Below are 17,876 nucleotides of genomic sequence, written 5' to 3' on the forward strand. Positions count from 1 at the left end.
CGGTTAACATTTTTCTTAAAAATGTTATGTAGTATTAAAAATAATTATCTTGATTTTTGAGATACATCAGACTAGGTTGCAAGTTTATAAAATCCTTATAGTATTTTTCAAGCAGTTCGAGATGCAAGTAAAGACAAATTCCATTATAATGGGCTGCTGATAGTAGCAGAAACTAACAGATGAGCTACAGCAGGGGTGTCAAACTCATTGCGTCATCACGTGCCGTATCACACTTTTCCCTCCCCTTTGCTAAACTGGGCATGGGCATGGGCAGTGTGTGACACATCTGGCCTGTGGGTTTGACAGCCCTGAACTACAGTATTGACAATTCCCCCTAAAATACAAGTTTTGATGTACTTGTATTTTAAAAAGAGCAGCTATTATTCTCTCAGAATAGATGTTACAGATCACCGTGGCAGACGTCCAGACAACCTGGCCAATTTGTTACTTAATATCTGCTTAATTATCTAATAACTATGTAATGCATTTCTGGAATACTGTACAGTATAAAATGTCCTGCCATTTTTCTATGTTAAAAGGTTCCATACACTAGTAAACACTCAAGATGTTGAGATCTTGATTGTAATTGTGATTAAGATTAGGAAATGTCCAAAGAATAATGATTACAGATTAATTTATGCAAATTTCCATGAATTAAATTCAAAACGGGGGGAAATTGTAAGAAATCTTTAAAGCCAAAGTAAATTGTAGTTTAAATTCTAGTATAAGAAAGTTTATGGATCAAAGGATTGAATCAGCAGAGTTCTAGTAAAATGCAAGACAGTTGTTTAATCAGGTAAGAAGGAGGTAACTACTGGACACTTAATGTAATTATGCAGTGAAAACGCATAGCTTTTATAACTTGCTGCTAAGAAAATATTTCTACAACTTCAAACTTTTAAAGGATATTTCTAGCTGTTCAGAACTGCTGAGTATCCTTGTAATTCCAGATAAACTGTGAATGCAATGAAAGTATACAAGTATAATAAATACAAATACAAAGTAATCAATAACATATTTTATAAACATTTTATTGGTTTAATAGTGTACACAGTACTTACAGTTGTATCTATTAAAGACAAAATACACTTCAAAATGCAGAATAAAAAATTATAAACTTTTGAACTATATACAAACTTTGCATTACAATTTCACAAATATCAATGCCCCAGCTCCATTCACAACCAGAAAGAAAAAAAAAGTTTTTTACATGCAAAATTTTGGAAAAAGCATCACTTGGAGGTTATCTATTCCCTCCCTAAGTATCAAGCCGCTTTATATGGGCTCAACATTCCAGTGCTTTCTAATTCAAAAGAAGAATTCATACCTTCCTTAAACCCACTATATCTTTATCCTTAAGCCTACTTCCAATTAAGCATGTCATGGTCTCTCTTTTCACTTCTAATTAAGAGTTTGCATTTGGTATTACTTTACTTTTAATTTTTGCTTGAGAACAAAACATTTTGCATCATCTTGTAGTTTGAGATTCCCAAGATTAAAAAATAGTTTGAAATATATTTGTCTTACACACATGAAATCTAAGCCATTGGAATAATAGATTCAATCAGGTAATTTACACCATTACAAAAAAAAAACTAACTATAGAAATTTTCTAAAGTCTAAAATTAAATAGGTTTCTGTTTCATCTACATACAGATATCACAAAGACCATTTTTATTTCTATTTTTAATAAACGTAAAGGTTGCAATGGCTAGATAGTTTTAAGTTGCAAATGTATTGTTATGTTCTAAATTTACATAAGAATTAGGGGAACCTTGATCCTCTGAATACCCCAATATGCAGTATTAAACTGACATCTGAAAATAGGAATTTATGGGAAGAAAAATCCCTAACCCAAACAATACAGTATCTTCCCCTCACTCAGCATTATTTCAAAATGCATCAGTGCTTTTAATATTTACAGCAATCTTCCAAACCTGATGTTCTACAGATACTTTGGGATCAATCCCAAGAATTCCCAGAAAGCATAGCCTTTGGGAATTGTCAATGGGAATTATAGGAGCAATGGACCTAACACATCCAGAATAATATAAAAGATGTAGGAAGGCCAATATACAGCAATAGTAGAAAATAAAACCCATTCCCCACCCACAAAGCATTCATTGTTCCTTCACTAATACCATCACTTAAATACCAACTAGATATTTGTTATTTAAAACAATGGAGAGAAATGCTACATGCTGAAGCAGCCAGCTGAAAAACAAGACAATAACAAAATACCCATTATACTGAAAATATAAAGATCAGAAAGACTGAAGGAAACACATTTATAAATACACAAGCTACAATGCACACTTAAACAGGACTTTACAGATACCAAATGAAACAAATCCCTTTGCTGCCAAGAGCTTAAGTTAGAGCACTGAACTGCATGTGACCAGCAACAGCTTAAAATTTGGTCCACACCCAACTTCAAGTTGCAATTTGTTAAAACTAATTCCAAAGTTTTACCAGCTTATTAAATATCCGTTATTTGATATTTTTTTTGTAACAATAATTTGCATTTACACTCTCTCTTCATCCCTTTTGAACTTGCTTCTATTTCAAGTAAAAAAGGAATTTTGTGAAGGCAGATTTCTCCAAGCTACAACAAAATTTATGTGAGGGCCAATGTCTACTTTTTCCAGTAAAGAACAACTTCTTCCAAAATCACAAAAATGTATCGGTCAATTACTAGAACGCTTTTTGTATGCAGCTCACTGCTGTTTTTCATAACAGACCAACTCCAGTATTCCTCCATTCTCAGATTTGCTGAGCAACTGAAGGGCTGAACAGAAGCCTGTTTTTGAACATACAAAAACAGGCCTCTCAGCAGTTACCAGAATAAGTAATGGAAGTGGTATGTGCCAGTATGAATCTCAGATTTGATGTCAAAATCTGAATGATAAAGTGAGATTGCAAAAAACAATCATGATTTTGCAGTTTTATGTAAGAATAAAACATAAAACTTGGTCATTCAGGACCAAGAGAAAGAAAAAGCTCTTCACAAGAGGAAATAATATATTTTGAATTGTTAGATTTACAAAGTACATTACATATAAAATTTGAAAGGAGAGTTTATATTTTCAAATCCAAAGCAGTCTGAACTTTGACAGGATATAGAGAGTTTTGATTTGGTTACATGAATGATATGGTCCTTACATATTGTATGATGGTTCACAGTTCAGTATTGCATCTCATCCTTTGATCACAGAAAATCAATGGGCCCAGGCAAAGGACTAGTTTGCATAACTGGAGATATTCACAACCTGCATGACCAGGTTCTAAGGGAGCAAGTTAATGAACTTTAACTGTCAAAAGCACAATTCACCAAAACACTTTCCTAGCCATAAAATCAGATACCCCCACTCCCAATGGCCATTCCCTGAGATGAGATTAATTTTGTTCTAGATAGATATATAATAGACAGTATTTCATGGTCAACCTTCGGCATCTTGTCAAGATTTTATGAGAGATTATGCTTCAACAATAGAAAGTTATGCTGCTAGAAAGTAATAAAAATCCTAATAAAAAGCGGCATCTGTGAGAGACTAAAAAAAAATCACATTGAGAAACAAAACATGTCAGCTCTGGCTGTTTCAAACATTAGTATTTCTGTGTGATTCAAACCCCTTAATTTCCAAATGGTATAGCTAGTATAACAAGTCAGTTATTGCTATTGTTATCAAGCTGGGTCATTGTCCTGCCAAAAATGTTAAAGGCCTCCTGAACCAGACTTTCAGTCCCCAGTCTGAGAAAGGTGAATGGACATTCCATTAGTACCTCAGTTGATTGAATCCACTGTATTTAGGAGCTAAACAAATGACTCACTGCGAGTGTATTATTTGTTCTGATAAAGAACAAGGTTGTAGCAAATTTTCCCCTTCAGAAGTTGATTTGATAGAAAGGAGAGGGAACAATTGCAGAGACACAAGATGTTTGTCCAGATGTTTTGTTATTTAGTTGGTTGTTAAGATACTCTAATCATCTGTGTCATAGCTTCTTCACTTCCCTGGCCAGAATCCTGTATATATATATATAAAAAAGTTTTTGTAATCTCTATTATCTATATCATAGTCTCTAAACATAAACACATTATTAAAAGGCAGACATGTTGCTATAGTACAAATCAGGAGTAACTGCAACTTGCTTCAAGGAGATTATCTGGAGAAGGATTTATTATAGTTTCTACTTGGAATGTGGTACTCATACTAATATAGCTAGATCTTAGCTTACTAGATAGTATATACCATATTTTTCAGAGTAGGAGACACTGCCCCACACAAAAAAGTGTGTGGAAATGTCTGTGCGCCTTATACAGTGAATACAGCGGTGGGGAGGGGGTTGGTGTGGTGCCGATCAGCTATTCTAGGCAGATCACCACAAACAAGTGGTGGCGAATGGGCTGTGGCAAATGGGCCGCAATGGCGAACAGGCATTATACCTGTCCCTTATGTTTTAAGACCATCCAACCTCTCAAAGTTCAGAAAGTGTTTATGATTCCTAATGTAAATTTTACAATATGTAAATAAAAATAAATAAGCAGAATTACTGTGAATAACAGAATGTTTAAACTGTTCTATAAAGCAAAGCAAAGCAGATCATTCCCACAATTACGTAAGATTTCTGTCAAAACCAATTGCTAAATAAATACCAGTGGAACTGTTTTTGAAACTATCTATACTATAATGTACTAACAATATAAACTTCATTTTATTTAACAATTTAAACATATATAAGAAAACACGCTCCCACACACTCACGCTACCTGGATAATGACTGTTTTCTGAGATATATTACTTAAGTGTTCCATAGTTTTTTTAATAACTGAGCTAGATGAAAATGTCAAAGTGATAAAGTTTGCATGCTTTGTAAAGTGAGAAAAAAACCTAACAAGAATACAGAATTTATTTCTGGTTAATGCTAAAGTTGTAATCTGGAAGCACCTATCCAAACTTATACTAACTTAAGTTAGTAAATAAATTTCATTTACCTGCATATTAGGGCTATCTTTTTCTTTTGGAGAAAAGAAGCGTCCCCCTTCTCCTCGTTTCCTTGCCATTGCATGCCGATGTCGGGATTCATGAAGATATTTCTGTATATACAATTACAAAATTGTAGAGATGAAAGCATACCTTGTGTAATGCTAGAATACATATACATATACACATACATACATATGCAGGTTTTGGTGTATTCGGGTCTTTTCCCGTGTAAGATTGAGAGTATGTTGGCGACATTTCAACGAGGTCCCACTCATCTTCAGGCTGGTGTCTTCGGCCTTGTGTCTGGTGAGCACGAGGCCGAAGTCACCAGCCTGAAGATGACAAGTGGGACCTCGTCGAAACATTGCCAACATACTCTCAATCGTACATGGGAAAAGACCCGAATACACCAAAACCTGCATACCTGTACCCGTGAAAATCTAGGAAAATATATATATTCACACATACACATATACATACATATACATATATCCATCCATCCATCCATCCACCCATTTTCATTAAGTAAAGATCAGGAACAGAAAAGGTTGAAATAATGCTAAGGCTAAAAATGAAGAGAAAAATCCTCAGTATCATCTAGTCTGAAAGAAGAAATTCCCTCCAAATCTAATGTTGAGGCCTCACAGATCTAAACAACATGAATTGTAATTAACTTATTCCAGTAACTTTAAGTAGCATTTTTTACAACTAGGCAGGATTTATGTCAAGAGGTAAAAACAAAAGCCCATTTGGTCTTTGCATCTACTATCCAACATTGCCTTTTCAGTAAGGAAACCTCAGATGCTTCATAAAGGAAAACACCATGTTTAGGGATCAAATGTACATTTGATCAAATGAAGAACCATCAAAATATATCAACATTTATATTTTTTGATCAAACAACTGAATTCTGCTTTAAAATAAAAGTGACTTGTTACAGATTTCTTATGGCTACTGCTTTTTCCCTCCCAGCTCTCACAATAATAAAAGAAGGAATATCTGGGAACTGCCATCTTTCTAACAAATGTGCACTAATTCCTCACACAAATCATCGAACAGGAAAGTTGGGGCCTAAAGACTTATATTGGCTGCCTGTAGAAGTAGATACTCGCGAGATCTTGGGCCTGGAATCTAGCTGGAGTAAGTGCTAAATATTACTTCAACTAAGAATAAGACAATATTTGGAGTGACCTGCAAGTTAACCTGGAGTGCATCAAAGTGAAAAAGGAAATGTGGGCATGTCTGTAGAGCTTCTTCACTTCTTTCAATATTTGACTACTGAGGTATTTTATCTAATTCTAACCCCTGGGCATCCCTTGGAGAAAGAATAAAAAAGAGGACTGCTCAAAGATCTGAGAAAAAGAATGAATTATGATCTTTTGGGGTTATTTGTTTGGCTAGAAAGGTTAGAGGAGAAACAAAAAAGAATGGAAGGAATACAAAACATATGGAAACTGTTACATGGCTAATAATTTTGAGCTTTATTCTTTTAATATTCAGAACCTATCTCTCTTTGTTCATGGAGTCAGATTGTATTATGTAACTATCCCTTGTATAATAACCAAGCCTCCACATTACCTCATATAATTAAAGTTGCAAAGACTGCTTCCTTCTTTTTCCAGGATAACTGATTCATTTCTACATCTAGTTCATTTATTGCCCTGTCAAGTCTGTATTTCTTAACAAGAGATAACCAAAATTTATACCACTATCCTAAACAAATTTCTATCACTGTCTAAACAAGGCATTAGTATTAATGTGTTGAACTCCTGGTGAAAGTGCATTGTATTCCACATGTAAAATTATATGATCTTCTCTCATCCTTCTATGATCAGCTCAGAACTTTTTCTGTAATTTTCAACTAACATTTATTTTAACTCATTAAAGTCTATGCAATTTCTACGAATAAAAAAACATAGGCAATCTACTAGTGATTTGTCAAGAAAGACTTTGAAAACCAATAATCTATTTCTATTCATTAAACAAAAAGGCATCTGTTTATACTGTAAATATGGTATCCTTTTGAGTTCAATATGGTTCATTATACAATGATTAGGAAAAGACTTCTACAGATTGTATGTTACTGAGCGATCGTAATGATATATAGCTATTTATCTTCTGTGTCTCATAATTTGTAATAGCAGCTGATAATCTTACCCGCCTCTCTTTAGGTATTTTTCCTTCTGCTTCTAATTTGGCTCTTGCTTGCCTTCTCTTCAAAATCCGGTGATACTGTTTTGCATTTACGTACAGAGGCTCTTCCTCCAACATCTCAGCCCCAGGCAAAGGTATTCTTTGGATAGCTGGCACAGATCCAGCACCTGGCACCATCTACATCAAAGCAGAGAAATGCACTGATTAAACTGTTTTTCACCAAGAAGCATAGAAAGACAAAGTAGGAGTGGGAAATGAACACAACCAACTCCTAGAATTCAACTCACTTCCTGAAAAAAATATTCTCAAACCTCTGCAGCAAATCTCATAGAAATTAACATAAAAGCACCTGCAGTTTGAATATCTCAATTACCTCAACTATATTCCAAATATGCAAAATTAAAGCAAATCTCTTTAAAAATAAAAAAGTGAATGGATATCAAGTTAAAAAAGAAATGATCTAGTTTATAAATCAAGCTGGCAACCTTTTTGGTGTTGTGGCTCATGAATGTTTCTGAGAAGGGGCTTTGCAATCATTCAAAAATACTTATTCACATATATCACACATACTAATAAAAAATCCCATCATTGGGGTGGACAGAAATTTCATTATTCTATATACTCATGGATAATTTGCGAATTTTGGGTGCCAAATGGACCTAAAATTGACTGGCTTATCCATGGATGGATTTACATCAATACATACAATGCTACTTTTCTAAAGTATTACATTTCTCATATACTCACATATAAATTCATCCACTGATAAGCCAAGCTTCAAATTTTGAACCAAAATATCATCAAAAATGGGCAATCCACAGATATCACCTACCCACATTTTTCATGATATTTTGGTTAAAAGTTTTAAGTTCAGCTTATCAATGGATGAGCTAATATAGTATTTTCCTGTTCAATGATGGTACTATACATCTTGTTTGATTCTCCTGCTGGCAAGATTTGGGAAAATTAGTGGTTGTAAGCAACTTTGTTGGGACAAAAGCCATGAGAAAAAATAGGCAATGTTCCTGGGGGGTACAAAGTTTCCTCATTTGTGGTATACAATAATACACAGTAATAGAAGGGGGAGTATAGAATGCAATACATACCATGACCATTCCACCAGAGTTAACCACATTTCCAGCAACAGGGAGAGTCACTGTTACCGTCCCTTGTCCACTGCTAGTTGTATTGGTGTTGGCTCCAGTCTGAACAATCTGTGCTCCAGCCAAACTGGCTGCTGGGATGGTGATCATGCCTGTAACAGGGACTGTAACTTTAAACAGAACAGAACGCATAAAAAAATAAGGAACAAATTTAATCCCATTTCAAATGTTATTCCCTCATTCTGAGCCATGCTTATGGATGTTTTTTAAATATTATTTTTTACTGAGATCTAAAATGACCTATCCACATGCGAGTTAAGCGTATATTTCTAAACAAAGCTAAACCAGCGTGAAATTCAAGATTTTTGCTAAATACCTTATTGTTAAGGCAATAAATATTAAAATATAAGAGATAACTTACTTTTCACTTCTTGCTAACTGAACTGTATCATTTCCATAAAGGTATAATAATGTCCACTAAGTTTTATATAGGCTTAAATAAACTCATGGAACAGAATGCTACAGACAGGAAGTGCTATAGGGCTTTCCAGTTCTATGGGAATGCGTTTCTGAATATTAGCTATTGGGAACAGGGATGTTTGTTATCTTACACATAAGTCAGCAGAAAATCCATACTATATGTTAGCTTCTAGTAGAATTAAGATCACATAGTATTTTAGATTAGGCTCTTTGAGGTGAAATGCAGATGCAGCATCTGTTGATGTCTGTTAAAACAGAAACATCTTTATCTTGAACAGATGCTGCTGACAAATGCATATATACATACTCCTAAGAAAGTAATATGGTAAAACATGGAACTGAAGAAAGAGCTCTAAGGTGATCAGAAAATAATATGTAAATCAGATGTCAGTATGAAAACTGGTGCGCTGGGGAAGGGAGCACTCTCTAGTACTCCCCTCTAGCAGGAGACAGGAAAACTACCAGAAGAGCAGACACAGCTCTTGTTAAAGGGCACATTATAGAGTCTGACAAGGACTATATACAACTTATTAACTAGCCACTCATGTTCCAGAAATTTAAAAAAAATGCATGCAATTCTGAAACAGTTAATATTTCTTAGAAAATGGTTTAGCACATAGAATTCCTACCTTGTTGAAGAATTGTTCCATCAGCATTAACTGGTTGATAGACAATTGTCTGACCTTCTGCTGTCTGTGCTACCTGTTGTCCTTGGACTGCAATCTGTGGCTGGGTCTGCAGAAGCAAGCATCACACAAAATCAAAACAGTGAGTAATATAAAACTATTATACCTTGGAATTTCCCATGGTTTCACATAAAACACAATGCCAAAAATCAATTTTCCTGCATGTTACATTGACCTTCTTTCCTTTAGTTGACCCCTCTCCAACTTCTTCCCCCTTATAATATGCTACCTGTGTTTGGCCAGCTGTTACTGCTGTCTGTGGCTGCTGGATGATGATTTGCTGTGTCTGTCCCTGCTGGCCCTGAACTTGTACCGCTTGTCCACCTTGAATCTGAATCTGACTAGGCTGGACCAATTGAATCTGTGGACATATAAAATAGAGTAAGATGGTGTTAACTACTATTCCTAATCATGGCTTTAATTGATTATTCTGAGATGAATTGTTAACCAAACAAAAGCTAGGGGGAAATTATGCACATTAAATAACAAAAGCAATGTTGAAGAGTGAGTTTGCTGCACCACCATACATATTTTCTACAGCAAGAGTATTAAAAAATAAGGATAGGAAGTAAACTTCTTTGCAACTCCTAGGAAACATTCTTGTTTTTGAAATAATGTTTTTTATTTTCCATTTTTTCATTTTCATACACTCACATATATACTGTGCATAGCCAACGCCATACAACATTAAACAATAATCGCAGCAATTCCTCTTGTCAACAATACCCCCCAAAAAAGAAACCCGATATACCTCTTCCACTCTCCATACACCTCTTTCTTCCACCCCCCTCCAACTTTCTATCTTCCCTCCATCATCCCCCTCTACCCTACTTCCCCTCCCCCTCTACCACTCCTCTCTCCCGATCCACTCCCTCCCTTCCTTCTCACCTTCCCTCCCACCCTCTCTCCCATCCCTCTCTACCCATCTTTCTTCTATCCCACGCCTCCTCCCCTTGGTGTATTAGGAAACATTCTTCAATTCAAAGGAATATATTAAGCAAGAAGTGTGTAAACATATAGTATTAGCTCTTCTTCATCAATTAGGGGAGTATTCTTGCACAATGTTCAATATGACCCCAATTAATAACAACATTACACTGAATTTGTAATGAAGATTACAGAGAATTTCATCATTCTGAAGCAGTGCATATTTATTTTTATAAGGTTTTTCCTTTAAAGAGGAAGGCTAGGCAACTAACACAAGTGACATAACCAAGTATTCCAGCAACATCTGGAGAATCGCAGATCCACCATCAGAACTAATTATTTTGGGAAGCACCAATTGGATTAAGTTGAGAGGCCCTATAGATACTGTTTTATTTACAACTGTAATGTAGTCTGGAATGTCTGTCATAAGTCATTACAGTCATATGTTGAAGTACCCACTTGACCAACCAAATTTTATGATTGGTCATGTGGTTGTAAGCATGTAAGCAGTTGTAAGCATGGCTGAGGAACACTGCAACTGGCTATAAAAGTGTGCTAAGTTCCCAAGGGCCTGAAATGCAATCATGAGTATGCTGTCATCAGAACTCTGGAACTGAGTCATCAGTATTTTTGAGGGGATTGTGAAAACTTTTAAGGATTGGTAAAAAACTGGTTGTTAAGCAAGGCCTACCTATATTACAATAAAAATGGTAAATGTTTCTTCCTCTGAAATGGATTTTCTTCTTGTTTTGACACAAACATTATTTTGTTTCATAGAGTAAAAAGTAAGACATTTCTTGACAGAAATGTAATACTTAAAAAAAAAAAGAATTAAACTAATTTACTGACATAATGTACATTTACCAGCAAAAAGAACATAGATGAGTTCCTGTGCATTCAGACATTGAATCTTAAAATTCCAGTTGAGGGGGAAAGCAACAAGTCATGGTTACTTCAGTTTGAGCTTCCTTGTATTTTCCTAGGCAGAGGAATATTTTTTGGTATTTTCCTAGACAGAGCTGGTTTATCTAGAAATATATTCATTTAAACCCACTCAAACTAATTAATTTGACCCTTCATATTAGTACAGAACCTTTTCCAAATTGCTGAATCAATCTGAAGCTAGCAATTTGTTTATTTAGTCTTTAAATTGATTTTGGAAAATCAATTTGATTGAAAACTGATTTAATAGAATCACTGCATTGCTTAACACTAATTTGTACATCATTTGGGCACGCTGACCTGCTGAAGTCCTTGTGATCCTGAAACCGGAACTTGCATAATAGTTTGACCCTGGCTTCCAGGAACAGCCTGTACCATAATTGGTTGACCAGTTGATGTGATTAGCTGGCCTCCACTCACTTGTACCATCAGTGGCTGACCCTGGACCTAATGAATGGGAAAAGAAGAGAACAACAATGAAACACAAGCTCAGATAAGCAATTAGCTTCAGGCACCAAAATTTTCCTATGTAGACGTTCTGCAGAAAATCATCATCATCATAATATACCATTAAAAACAATATCTGCCTATTCCAGGTTGCTGAAAAGGCCTGGATAGTTGAATAAAAATGTCAAATCAAGTCTAAATATCTGATGATTGTGTGACCAAACATAATAATATAAAAATATGAAGGAATAATAGGAAACACAAATACAAAGGAATGACATTATTAAGAAATGAAAGAACAAAATGTAAAATGTGACTGGAATTAAAGATAAATAAATTTGCACAGATTTGAGCAATTTGAAGAATTTGAGGCAAGGAAACTTGAAAAATAAGAAAATCAAAGCAAATCAGGAGAACTGCAGAGACTACAGAGCTGAAACAAAGAATCATGCTACTATAGAGAAAGTCAGGCAACATGACAATGGAATAATTCAGTTCCAATATAACTTGCAGTTTAGATCAAATCAGCATTAATTCTACAAAACTCTTGAAAGTAGGAAAGGACTGACCACAAATAATGAAAAGCCTGACAAAGCGACCCAAACACTTGGGACAAGTTTGTGGGACAACAATAGGAATCACAATAGGAATGCACATGGGCCAAGCAAGTTGAGCTCCATGGGTTCTGACTAAAGTCATTGACAAACCCACTCTTGACAGTTTTGGAACCATCAGATAATGAAAAATGGCTAACAACTGGAAGGCCATTTCTAATTGAGAAAGAGAAGGAAAAGGGAAATGACCCTGAAAATTGCAGAATGCAGACCCATAAATAGCTAGTCCTGAACATACAATAATTTTGATCATTTGAAGTTACAATGGCACTGACTTATGACCATCGCAGGGTCATGTGATTGCCATTTGTGATCTTCCCAGAAGGCTTCTGATAAGCAAAATCAATGGAGAAACTCAGATTTGTTTAATGACACTGTGATTCAGCTAACAACTGCAATAATTCACGTAACAACCAAGGCTAAAAAGATTGCATATTTGAGCACAACTCACTTAACTGTTTTGAATGCACAGGATGCAAACAGACCATCTGTTTGCAACATCTCAAAGGAGCCACATGTTTTTCTAAGACTGAATCCAAAGAACTGCATACTATAGTATATCATGTTCTATTAATGAGGCACCAAGAAGTAGCAGTATCTTTTAAAGACAGGTTGCTAAATTTAATGAAACTGAAATATTTTTATGAATACAGGTAGCACTTGACTTGCAGCCATTTGTTTAGTGACTGTTCAGTTACAATGGCACTGAAAAGACTGACTTATGATTGTTTTTCACACTTACAACCATAGCAGCATCACCATCGTCATGTGTTCAAAATTTGGATGCTTGGCGACTGGCATGTATTTATGACAGGTGCAGTATTCCAGGATCCTGTGATCACCTTTTACGACCTTCTGACAAGCAAAGTCACTGGGGAAGCCAGATTCATTTAACCATATTATTAATTTAACAATGGCAGTGATTCACTTAACTACTGAGGTAGGAAAGGTTGTAAAATGGGGCAAAACTCACTTAACATCTGTCTTGCTTAACAACAGAAATTTTAAGTCAAGGTCCACCTGTATGTGCACTTGTAACTAACTCAGACATATTTGGGACTTGAAATGGAAGTCCAAGAACAATATAAAATATGAATGTCTTCTGAAGGCTTTCTATGTGACTTAGGCCAGGCTAAATAAAAACTCTTTCAAAACACTGGATTTTAATTTTCATAATTACCAAATTATGGATTTGAAATTGAACATATATGGATAATTCTAGGCTGGAAAAGGCTAACAAAATAAGAAATAGAAGAGCTAAAAAGGAACATAGTGTAAAATTCAGGGTGGGTCAATACGATGCAAATAAACTTTTATTAACTTTATTTTATTGTTTCTTAAATAAAATACTGAATATTTTGAAAAGTGTAGTAAAGCAAACAAACAAAAAACCAGAAAAAAAATCTAAACAAGAAAAAAGATACCTTTGATGACATCAAAGATGGATGTTAATGTGCTTTATAACACTAATCCTTAAAAGAGTAGAGGAAACGGAAAGTAATAGTAGTCTTGTCTTATTTAACAGATGATAAGAGTCTTTACATGCCATTTACCATTTCACAAGAACACAAATCAGGATTTAAAATCTTTCTTCTCTGGTATTTTAATATTTTAAGCTAACACATATTATTGATTTTTGTCGTAAACATAATCCATTGACTATATATCTCAAACAAAATTTCTTTTTTTTGCAAATCTCACTAGTAAAAGGGAAAACAACCCCTAAAATATATAATTTAAGTGTTCTTTATTAAAAAGACTTTTTGAAGAGTGGCAAACCCACAGTCCTCCCCCCATCCAGCATATCATTCATATTTTTAAAACCTGTAGTAATATAAGTTTCAGATAAGTCAGTTTGCAACATGCATTTTAACTGGATCCATTTCAACATTTTAAAAGTTAATTTGACTGTTATCTGCTACGGTTAGAATGAACTATTACCCATACATATACATATAGTTCATACATTGAATCTTTTGATTCAAAGCCAGCATGAGAATTGGTTGAGAAGCTTATTCCATCCTATTTAGGGACATGAGATGTTACTTGTAATTAAAACTGCCATTATTTTTCTATTTCCATTTCAAGCCCCAGTGCAAACACAGCATTGAACATGCAGTGATAGTGTGATTCATGCAGCGCTCACACAAAAACAACAGATAGATCACCACTACCTGGAGGGTTTGAACTTGCTGGCCTGAGGCAGATGCCACCTGAGCCTCAGTCTGCAACTGGACAGCAGTCACACCACCCTGCTGCTGGGAACAGGAACAGGAAGAGCTTGAAACTTGGCAGAAGGAAATGCTCAAGACAAGATTAAAAAAAAAAACTGCCAGAAGAGACAACCGGCTCTACAAGGAGGAATGAGCAAGTCCAACTCTAATGTGGTAGCCTACCAATGTTTAATCTGCATATTACTTTGTGGTCAAAAAGAAGCAAATTACTCCCTTTCTCAGTGCAAAGTTTGGAAGTTCTAAATAAGGACAGAAAAGAAACAGATGGCTGACTTGTGGCTTCTGAAAGGAAGAAATCTGAACACTTATATTGTTTGTGCCTAAATCAGTGTTAGCCTTGCACTGTAATCTCTCTCAGAAAAAAAGCATTGAAATTTAAGAAACATAGACAAGATAACAAAAAACCCCACTAACAACCTCAGTATAAGCATAACCTAATTTATATTAATCCAAGAGATCTCTAACTTTATACGTAGTACTATAGTTAAGTATTAAATTATCTTATGCAGACATCACATACAAACAAATTGTTACATTAGTGTTAGAGCTGGCCAAGAAACAGACATATCATTTACTTTTCACAATTCTGTTTTAATGTATAGAGATTAAATGTGCCCTTGTAGGTCTATGCAAACCACATGGAAGTACAATTCATTTTGGCAGAAATTCTGGCAGAAGTACCCTCTGTGCACATATATGGGCAAAAACACTGGGGAGGGGCATGATTGCTTTTACACTCAAAGAAGTGATGCTTCTTTTGGAGCAAAAAGGGTAACCCAATATTTTGCACAGTTCTAACAATGAGTATTCAAGTACATATTCTTCTGGGCACTTAAAACTGTTACGAACCAACATACTGAAATATGAATTACAAATAACTGTCATACCTGTTGCTGTATTTGTCCAGCCTGCACAACTATCTGTTCTGTTGAGCTACTGCTGTTCGTAGTGTACTGCTCCATAGTTTTCTGTATCAATTCTTTATCCAATTTTCAATCAGAAACCTAAAAGAAAACATAGAACATTGTCAATGTGTATTTAGTGCAAGTGGAAACCCTAAAATAACGAAGTGGGTCCACCTGCAACATAATAAAATAGTATAGGTATTACTGCATTTATTACTCAATTTATACCTTGGTTATCCTCTTAGGAATTCAAGAATGCACAGGGTTTTTACTCATTTTAAGTAAAAACCTCTTGGATAGGAATTCATAATTGTCAACAACAAACATCTGATAGTTCAATTTTGTACTCAACGGTTCTAAGTATATTGACCTGCCTTTCCCAACCATCATAGGTGAAGATATGATGGCTATAAATTAGGTGATTATCTGCAGGGAATTAGGATTGGTGAAGACTGAAGTAGTGGAAGTACCTCCAACAGATCCAAGCATGATGTAGATTGAAACTAGCAGGAGTGGGACTACAATGGTTCAGGTAACCAACATTCAAATATTTACATCTTCTGATTAATTTTGCAGGACATTGCCAGTGTTAACTTAGTCAAGAAATTCAAATTGTTTTTCATCAAATGTATTTGTACAAGACACAGTTGAAATCAGAATGAGTCTGACTTCCTTCTAAATTCAGTTGTGAGGCCAACGATGAGACAAGCAGGCTATATGATTGTGATATTTTGTAATAACGAGTGGAACAATTTCCCTCCAGAAATTATGGGTGCTGCAACACTGATGTTTTTTATGAAAAGATTGGACAGCCATTTGTCTGAAATGGCATAGGGTTTCTGCTTGACCACAGGGTTGGATTAGAAGACTTTCAAGATCCTTTCCAACTGTTATTCTGTTACTACTAAATTGTACCCTTTTTGTTTTCAGCAGAAAAATGATGCACATTTATCAAACCTCAGAGATAGCCAATCGAAAACTATTGTACTTTAGCCTTACATTTGGAATATTACCTTCCTTTCTCTATTTTAAGTACATTTTAAGTATAGTTGCATATAAACAGTAGTTAATTTAATTAGCTTTTTTAAAAAAGAAGCTAGTAATACAACCCATTCCCTTTCTTCTAGACTGGGACACAAAGCATGGCCTCTGTAAGCTTTTATATTCAATGGTATAATATATAAACAAACACAGAACATAATGAAACCACAAAACCCAAACAAATCTATTATTCCCTAACATTGAATTTAAGAAATCTTATATAGTATCCCCTCTTTGTCATCTGGAATTATGTTAAAAGCCACTAAATCATTTTGTACAGGAAGTACATAAAAAGATTTCACACGCAAAAAATAGATTAAATCGCCATAAGGTTATTCTAACAGGAGAGAAAAAAACATGCCTTAACTCCACCGTTTATTGAAATGCTCTTCTTTCGGGCTATCGGTCAGCCTATGCAATGTACATTTGTAGAAGGATATGCGAGCAGCTTATAACGGGCATAAGCAGCAGTGGCTTTCATCTGAGGCAGATTATTTTAGTATAATTGTAACCCGATATGTAAGGAAAACCCCTTTGTTTTGTGTCATGGGAAAAAGCAGCTATGAAGAGGCCTTCTCGGCTATAATATCGGTCTCGATCGAAGGCGTATATTTTAGAAGCAAATATTTGGCAGAGCGGCTGACGGAGAAACTCAGCGCTCTGAGCTCCGCGGTGTTCGGTTACAGTCCGTGCCCTGAAAGGCGTGGGAGCAAAACTGACCTCCAGGGCCAGAGGCCGCCAAACACAGGATGGCGAGCCCCTTACAAAGGCCACTGAAGGCCGCCCCGTGAAGCCACCGGAGGAAACGCCCCACGGGCTTTCTCTCGTTCCCTTCCTCCAGCGAAGGCCACACAAAGGCATCTCCGAAGGTCCTGCGGCCGTCCCGCGGGGACCGGGCCGAGCAAGACCGGACTAGCTAACCCTATTCGCCCCAAACAGTGACATCCCGGTTCCCACGTCAGCCACCCATTCCACTTCGATGGAGGTTCCGGGCGCCAACGGGCCACAGCCACTCGCTGCCCCAGCGCTCGCCCAGCCCTAGCCCGCGCGCGGCCTTCTGACTGGCCACTCGGCCCCGCCAATCCCGGCTCTTGGGCCGGCGCTCGGGGGCTCCATATTGGCTGCTCGAACTCACCGTGCCTTGCTCCCCCGGTTCGGGTCCCGCTCTGATTGGCTCCGCCACCGGTCCCCGAAACCCAATCAGCGCCTCCACTCAGCCGCCGCGCAAAATGGCGCCCAACCCCCGAAGCCCAACAAAGAGAAGACGAGGGTGCCCTCGCGCAGGCGCAGTAGAAAAGTTCCTCCCGCGGATGCTTGCGCTGGTTTAAAATTGCACGCATGCGTTGGCTTCTTTCGAA

The 17,876-nt window shown here is 36.3% G+C and overlaps 1 protein-coding gene across 7 annotated transcripts; it reads right to left on the minus strand.

The window, feature by feature from the left end:
* Window positions 1-1,015: 1,015 nt before the first annotated feature.
* Window positions 1,016-17,838, minus strand: NFYA (nuclear transcription factor Y subunit alpha). 7 transcript variants are annotated; one of them, XM_032217502.1, is made up of 10 exons: window positions 17,654-17,838; window positions 15,460-15,576; window positions 14,510-14,596; window positions 11,578-11,724; window positions 9,638-9,769; window positions 9,352-9,457; window positions 8,246-8,394; window positions 7,143-7,316; window positions 4,994-5,095; window positions 1,016-4,024 (listed from the first exon to the last, which is right to left on the minus strand). In XM_032217502.1, the coding sequence occupies exons 2-10, from the start codon at window positions 15,532-15,534 to the stop codon at window positions 3,971-3,973; spliced, it is 1,026 nt and encodes a 341-aa protein (XP_032073393.1). In that variant the 5' UTR covers window positions 15,535-15,576; window positions 17,654-17,838; the 3' UTR covers window positions 1,016-3,970. The 7 variants fall into 7 exon arrangements, with proteins under 7 accessions (XP_032073393.1, XP_032073392.1, XP_032073390.1 ...); XM_032217501.1 differs by having other exon boundaries at window positions 8,246-8,412; window positions 14,513-14,596; window positions 17,654-17,833; XM_032217499.1 differs by having other exon boundaries at window positions 8,246-8,412; window positions 14,510-14,593; window positions 17,654-17,832.
* Between the last annotated feature and the right edge of the window lie 38 nt (window positions 17,839-17,876).

Source organism: Thamnophis elegans, chromosome 5 (genome assembly GCF_009769535.1).
Source record: "Thamnophis elegans isolate rThaEle1 chromosome 5, rThaEle1.pri, whole genome shotgun sequence".
Lineage (NCBI taxonomy): Eukaryota > Metazoa > Chordata > Lepidosauria > Squamata > Colubridae > Thamnophis > Thamnophis elegans.